We start from the raw sequence: 7,729 nt of genomic DNA, 5'->3' as shown, positions 1-7,729 counted from the left end.
TCGTTTTTATACTTTTCTGCTGGATGGTTAAGACCAAGATAAAGCAAGACCTATATAATAAGAAATATAACTTTTGTATCTGATAAGGTCAGTCAAGTCCTCTCAGGATTTATCCTGTAGTCCTATACCGTACTTTCTAGATCCTCTGTCAGTGTCACCACGTGAATGAGTCATGGCCATTGCTTGACCAATTTGCTCCTGTGAAAGCCTGAAAGTTTTCTCTCCAGCTGACTCTCCTTAGGCACACTCTACATCATTGATCACATACCTCTGTGGCTCCATAATCTCCTTGATCAGAAAATTTGGGGGCACAACTGAGTTACATGATGTTACAGTACAGGCTCTCTTATGTCCTCAGTCTTCACTGACCTTGAAAACGAGGGCCAAAATGTTGGCTGACCTTGCAGATCTTCCTTTTCTCCAATATTTGATCTGCAAACTTACGTTGTTAACCCTCCAGAAGAGAAGCTTATTATTACCCTGTAGCATTTGCAATTCAGTTTACCCTAACTATCTGTCTAAATATCAAAAATCTTAGGCATAATATATAACAGGTATTTTCCATCAAGTATTGATGTGTTGAACTTTAAGTCCTTACAAAATATGAAAGAAATAGGAATAAACATGTATTTTTACACAGAAATTTAGAAATCTATCCATATACAGCATTGTAGCAGGACAGTCCTGTGACATTTTTTTTTTTCTTTTTGTCTTTTTTGTTTTTCATTTATTAACCATTAAAAAAAAAAAAAAAAAACCAAAACTTTTACTTGGAGATAGTATGGTAATAACTGGTATGTCATGACAAGAAGTATGTATTTAGAAGACGAGAATGACAGGCATTCCAAGTGTGACCCTTCTATTACATACTGCTATCTTCAGTGCAGTTGCTTGGTTCACAGGTATCAGCATATATAGTCAGTCAGGCTGAGAATCCTACCAAGTAACTGCTAGTTTCAAAAACCTGCTAATGTTTCTCAGGATCACATCCTTGCCCATCTTGTGTGTACAAATGTATGGCTTTGTCCCTGTCATGTTTCCCAGCTTTTCTCCTTACCCTCTCCTCATTGTCCAATCCTCAAGTTTTCACTTTCCTTTAGTTGTGCTATACTATAATGCATATTTTAAACAAAACTAAGTACAGGAAGTTATTTTATTACTAACAACAAAATTAAACTTTTGAAACTTTCTAGAGGTGCTGATAATTGATGATTCAGCCTACTTTAAAAAAAATAGGTTTATTATTAAGACTATGGACTTGTTTTTCTGGGAAGAAGCAGTTTTCAAGGCTGGCCAAATAGCTCAGCAGATTAAAGCACTTGCAAGCAGGCACAGAGGCCAGAGATTTGATCCCCAGGTCTGCCATGCCGGCAGTGCCACCGGGGCACACCAAGATGGCAACTGAGACTGGGTAGGGAGGCGCACACCTGTAATCCCAGCTCTTGGGTGGCTGTAAACAGGCAGATCACTATGAGTCCCATCTAGTAGTGAGACACTGGACACCCTGTAGACCCTGCACTAAAATACAGACGGAAAAAAAAAAGGAGAAGCAGTTTTCAGTACGCTAAATGGCACTGAATAACATGAATTCCTGTATTTATTTTTTGGCATCCATCTCCTATGTGCTTTTTCTCCAAAAGTATATTCTCTACTTCTATTTATCTCTTAATTGTTTCAGAATTGTCAAAACATCAAAGTCTGTAACAAAATATAGACCCTACTTTGTTTTCTCTCTGAAATTAGTTTTTTTTACTAATGTCTAGCTACAAGTAATTGACAGGAGGATGAGTTTTTAATTACTCTGCATGATAAAAAATATATTTTGACTTCCAAGGTTAAAAAAAATCCAATCATTTTATAACCAAGCTTGTGGGTTTTCTGGATTCAGAGAACAAGTAAGTGAGTGACTGAATTCACTCCAATCAAGGATTAATATAGCTATGGAAGTCTTCATATGATACAAAACAATGTAATATAATTAACAGACCCAACCCAGAAGAACTAAATATTTGAGTCTCTTTATCTCCTTTAAATCAAATTTTCCACAATTATTAAACTAGAGCGGGAAGGTGATAGCTCAGAAGTACACAGCATGCCTAGATATGCAAGGCTCTGGGCTTAATCTCTAACACCAGGGGAAAAAATATTTTGTCATCTAAAAATTAGGAAAGCCATTGTTGTGCAGCATCTTGAATTTTTCATATACGATGTGCTGAATGCTACAGATACCTCTTAGCTATTAAAATTCATTTGGTAAGTCGGTGATCGAAAGATTAGTATCTCCATTAATTTGTACAGACACAATAATTCTATTCCTATAAATGCCAGAAAAGTAGATGTGACTGTAAAACAAGTGTCTACCTTAGTCATATCCTTTATGAAATACAGTCAGCCAACTGCCATGTTAGTCTACATCATCTAGATTTCTTTTTCCTCTTCTACCTTTAGACATTTACTTATTTCATTATTTACTAATGCTTGTACCAGAGAACAGGTGAGATGGAAAAGAAGGTGCAATTGAAACCAGTCAGTTTTACTCCTCATTAGCAACTCTGCTGAGAGGGGGGGGAAAAAAAAAAAAAAGAAAGAAAGAAAGAGGGGTGGTGGGGGTGGATAGCTAGGATCAGAAACCAACATCTAAAGTAAAACTCTGAAATTGTAAGTTTGTTTTTATGATTCATGTCTTTCTCAGGCAAATTAGGATCCAACTATAAAACTAATGCATGTTTCACATGTGCACACATTGTAAGCAATCTAAAACAATGTATCAGTAGGTCCCAGCCCCTGGTTTAACAACAAGGGTATTCTGGATCTTTCCATAGACACCTGTGAGTCCCCCAAGGACAACTGGCTCTCTGGATGTTAGGTACTTGGCAAGTTCAGTGTATGGCTGCTATCATGAAGGTCCCACATTTGTTTCCTTTCTCATTCTCCTCTTGCATCTCATATTCTTAAATGAGTATAACTTTAGCAAGTCAAAGTATAATATATGGAAGATATTTATTAAAAAGATGAATGAGGGCAAGAAGAAAAAGAAAAAGGAAATTAAAGTTTTGGAAACGAGCTAAATATGAGAGAAGCTTCCAGCAGAGTCAGACAGGTGTGAGAAAATACAGGCTTGGAGACCAAGTCACCTTATTCTCCATTCCACTTTCCACAGGATGATCACAAATCACCAGTGTGTGTTCTCTGTGTAGCCCACAGTCTTGTTTTACATGGATCAACACTGATAACTCAGCTGTTCAGGATTTCTTTTAAAAGTGGGCAATCTCATAATGTTGAGACATGTGGCTGAATGTCAATAAGGAGTTGGACTACGCTGACGAGGGTGGGATGTGAAATCTACTACATGCCAGTCTCACTGCAGCCCATCCTGGTGGGGAAGTCTGTTTGTCATCCCTGTCACAGGATGAACTGTTCTGCCTTGTAAGAGAGTCAGACAACTAGATCACATACAGGGCAAGAGTTCTAAATTTCAAGGCAATTTTCAAGGTCAGTGAAGACTGAGGACATAGGAGAACCTGTACTATAACATCATGTAACTCAGTTGTGCCCCAAATTTTCTGATCAAGGAGATTAAGGAGCCACAAAGGAATGTGATCAATGATGTAGAGTGTGCCTAAGGAGAGTCACCTGGAGAGAAAACTTTCTCTCAGGCTTTCACAGAGAGCAAATTGGTCAAGCAATGATTGTGACTTATCCACGTGGCTGACACTGACAAAGGATCTAGAAACTATGGTACAGGACTACAGGATAAATCCTGAGAGGACTTGACTGACCTTATCAGATACAAAAGTTATATTTCTTATTATATAGGTCTTGCTTTATCTTGGTCTTAACCATCCAGCAGAAAAGTATAAAAATGAGGTATATAAAGTAAAGCCATATTAATATGCTGAGCTGTAAAAGGCTCTAGTCCACAACTTCTGCAGATAACCCACTACTATTGTGGACTGCTGGACTGTGTTGGATTGTTTTGCTGAATTCAAGTACCTATAGTATTTAGATGCCAATAAAATTTCCATCTCTGACAGGACTAAACAAAAAAAGGGATACAAAGAAGGATCATTTTGTATTTGTATATACAGGAGAGTTAAGATACATATACAGCTACTTTTGCATAATTCAATGAGAAGAAAGATGTGTACTAACAATGTTTGGACAGGATATCCTGTCTGCTTCTTGTACTATAGATAACCACTAAGAAGATAACAATGTACAAAGTATTAATTATTGAAACTGTCTTATTAATCAGCTTTGAAACTGTCTCATTCATATGTTTCTCAGTAAAATAAAATAAACAAAATAACAAAATAAATAAATAAATTTCAAGGCCATAATGACCTGTGCATTTAACCTAGACACACGTTTAACAGTAGACTCTACCAGCTCCTCTCTTAAAAGATGTTTTAATTTTAGTTTCTCTTCCACTTGTTTCAAGGTTATGTAACCTAACAGGAGGTCACACAAATCTCCCAACAAAGAAATGCAAGTTGGCTTAAAAAATAAAACCATGCATAATAAAGACAAACACAAAACTGAAACTTACATTTTTCTCCATGACAAACAAGTTTCACCTTCCTTGTTAAGCTCAAAAATTACAATCTTAGGGCTGGCAAGATATCTCAGTGGACTAAGCACTTGCTTAGGCAAGCACAGGGACTAGGGTACCACATGCTACACTAGCCCCACCCCTTAAAACAAGAGAAAGAGAAACTAAAATTAAAACAGATCTTTTAAGAGAGGAGCTGGTAGAGTCTACTGTTAAATGTGTGTCTAGATTAAATGACAATATGGGGTGTGCTGAGCCCATGATGGAGTTCGGATGTGGTGGCACACACCTGTAATCCCAGCTGCTGGGGAGGCTGAAAACAGATGGATCACTATGAGTCTGAACTGAACAGTGAGACCCTGTACCAAAAAACTGAATAAAATAAAAAAATTATAATCTTTAGGGGAAAAGAAACTAAGACAAAAGGGGCCCTGGCTTCCTCTGCTGATATATGACACACTATACCTTCAATACTGCATCAACCAGAAGCTCCTAATTAACATCTTACCGTCCTCCAGCTCAAGACATAGATTGTACACGGCCACAGGTCTCTTCATCCTCTGTCCTTGTCTCTTTGATTGCCGTGGTGGAGCATTTGGGGGTGAAGAGGACAGGCACACCGACTCAGGGAATGTGGTATCTGGTGAGGTCCGAAAAATCTGCCATCAAACACAAAGAACATCTGTTGTTGGCCATGAAGAGACACCTATACATTTCTATGGCAAACCGACATCAAACATTTGACTTGGATTTTATAAGTTAGAGCCAACAAAACCTATTCCTTCAAATTTGAGGTATAAGCCAGAAAACTTTTACTTTTTTATTCTTAACAGATTTTAAAAATAAAATATCTCATTAAAATTAAAAACTAATTTGTTCTAATAGTGTTTGTAAACAGGATATCATGTCTGCATCTTGTACAGCAAATAACCACTAGGAAGAGAGTATGCAATGTGTTAATTATTAAAACTGTCCTACCAATTTGATTTGCAACTGTCTCATTGCTATTTCTTTCTCAATAAAATTATGGGGAAAAACAGTAAAAACAACATCAGATCATTGTACTTCATTCTTCCTCAAACTAAACAAGCACAGTTACCTTTATGAGGTATAGATACGGCCAAAGCTCTTTGTTCCCAAAGAAAGTAGCCGGGACAAATTCTCAAAAACAAGTTATACCTCACTAAATTTACATAAGGGGTTATATTTGTACCCAAATGCTAGCATCAATGCTTTTTCTAACTACATAAACAGAAACATCTCACTGCAAATGTTTTTTACACATTTAAAAATAGGTTATGCTTATGAAATTACCTTTGTGGATGGATTCCTTACTTACATTTTTCATAAAATGCTTCATAGATTTTTATCAATTCATTATTACCCTCCAACTTCTCTGAATAATTTCCCCCTCTATTTATGAAACCTACAACATTGATACTCAATTTATCTACAATGTTATTCATGTATCAGTAATAATAACATTAATTAAAATGTGCCGCTTGTTTGCTTAGCAATCCCCCCCTTTTTGGAGATAAGGAAAACCATATGATGCTAGCGTGATTCGTAATAGATCTTCCATGACTAACAAAACTTGAAATCAGAGGCTATTCTCCCATAACAGAGGAGACCTTTTGGCCTTCAATAAGTTAAAACAAAATACAATATATCAACCTAACAGACATTTTCTTCAAAGGACTGATGATCTTCAAGGGGAGAAACAAGCCAGCCAGCCAGCTTCAAACAAAACATAAATGTAACACCTCCCAACAGAAGGTACAGAATGAACATCTCAGTATAGTAAGGCAACTTGTTTATTTAGAGAACACTCACACAACCTGTGACATGAGTGAGGGCATCATGTACATGTCTATTATTACTTAAAATGAAGAATGATATTGGAGAGTTCCAGACCAGGCGCAGCGTGGGCCAGACCCTCTCCCACCCCCTTGGGAGGCCCACCACCAATCCACATCACCTCCCCCACCCCGCCTGCCCAGTAGGAATTTCTGCACATTCTGGGAAGTCCCAGAACCAGTCCTAGCCAAGGTCCAGTGAGTGTGTGGGAGAGGTTCCTGCTACCCTGCGCCAGCCGGACAAAATACCAGTCCCAGCCCAGGCACAGTGTGGGCAAGACCCTCTCCTACCCCCTTGGGACGCCCACCACCACTCCACAGCACCTCCCCCACCCCGCCTGCCCAGTAGGAATTTCTGCTGCCTTCCGGGAACCCCCAGACCCAGTCCTAGCCCAGACCCAGTGAGTATGAGGGAGAGCTTCCTCTCCCTTATACTCCACCTAGCATACATGCCTGGGGTGTAACCCTGCAGCTGCAATCCCTGCAGAGTATAGAGGATAGATCCACCGAGCTAGTCCAGGAGCAGAACACCTCGCCACAGAGGCACAACAGGTTCACCCTCAAGGGAAGTAGCAGGAAGGAGCTGAGCACAGCAAACAAACCCAAGTCAGGCACACCTGCATGAGTCCAAACTTTGTAGAGCAGCACCTGAACTTCAGTACATGCGAAGGTTATAGCTACAAGAAAGATCTACAACAAAGGTCAGAAGACAGTGCTACACAAAATGACGAGAAGAAACAAAATTCAACCTCAGAACCCAAGCCCACCCGTAACAAGTGCAGAGGACACTAACACAGAATAAATTGGAAATCACACAGCTGAAAGCAATGAACCAACGCCTTCTGACATAAAAAAACAGCTGCAGAAAGGTATACAGGACCTCAGACTGGAAATAAAAAAAGAAATCCCTGAATTAAGTTCGGCACTAAAGAATCAAAGGCAGAAACCTATGGAGGAAAACCAGTGCCCACCAGAACAAGAGCAGAGGACACAAGCTTCACTCAAATGTATGAATTAATAGCGTCGATAGTAAATAAGCAAGAGCAGAAAGATATAGAGGAAATCACAGCACAATTCTTTTCTAAAATAAAAAAAGAACTCTCAGAACTCACAGCATCTGAAGTAAAGAGGCAACTACAGAAACATAGGGAGGAAACCCAATCTGAAAGAAACACTGCAGTAAAAGAATTTATAACTGCTTCTAAAGAAGATATTGCTTTAAAAAAATTGAGGGGATTAGAAAAATGACGGATTTCTTGAATGAGCAATACAGGAAAGAAATAGATTGCATGAAGCAGAGTCAAAGAGATATAGAGGAAAT

The 7,729-nt window shown here is 38.6% G+C and overlaps 1 protein-coding gene across 1 annotated transcript in view; it reads right to left on the bottom strand.

Annotated features, from left to right (window-relative positions):
* Arhgap10 (Rho GTPase activating protein 10) overlaps window positions 1-5,211 on the bottom strand; it is a gene marked incomplete at its 5' end in the record, with an annotated part of 68,765 nt that extends 63,554 nt beyond the window's left edge. Inside the window, one exon of the mRNA XM_004638716.2 lies at window positions 5,061-5,211. Coding sequence (XP_004638773.1) covers window positions 5,061-5,211 — 151 coding nt within the window. The remainder of the gene's footprint in view (window positions 1-5,060) is intronic.
* Between the last annotated feature and the right edge of the window lie 2,518 nt (window positions 5,212-7,729).

The sequence above is a fragment of the Octodon degus genome, unplaced genomic scaffold (genome assembly GCF_000260255.1).
Source record: "Octodon degus isolate 3935 unplaced genomic scaffold, OctDeg1.0 scaffold00101, whole genome shotgun sequence".
NCBI lineage: Eukaryota > Metazoa > Chordata > Mammalia > Rodentia > Octodontidae > Octodon > Octodon degus.
The sequence above is the reverse complement of the archived record's forward strand: the minus strand, read 5'-3'. Positions and strand labels throughout refer to the sequence as shown.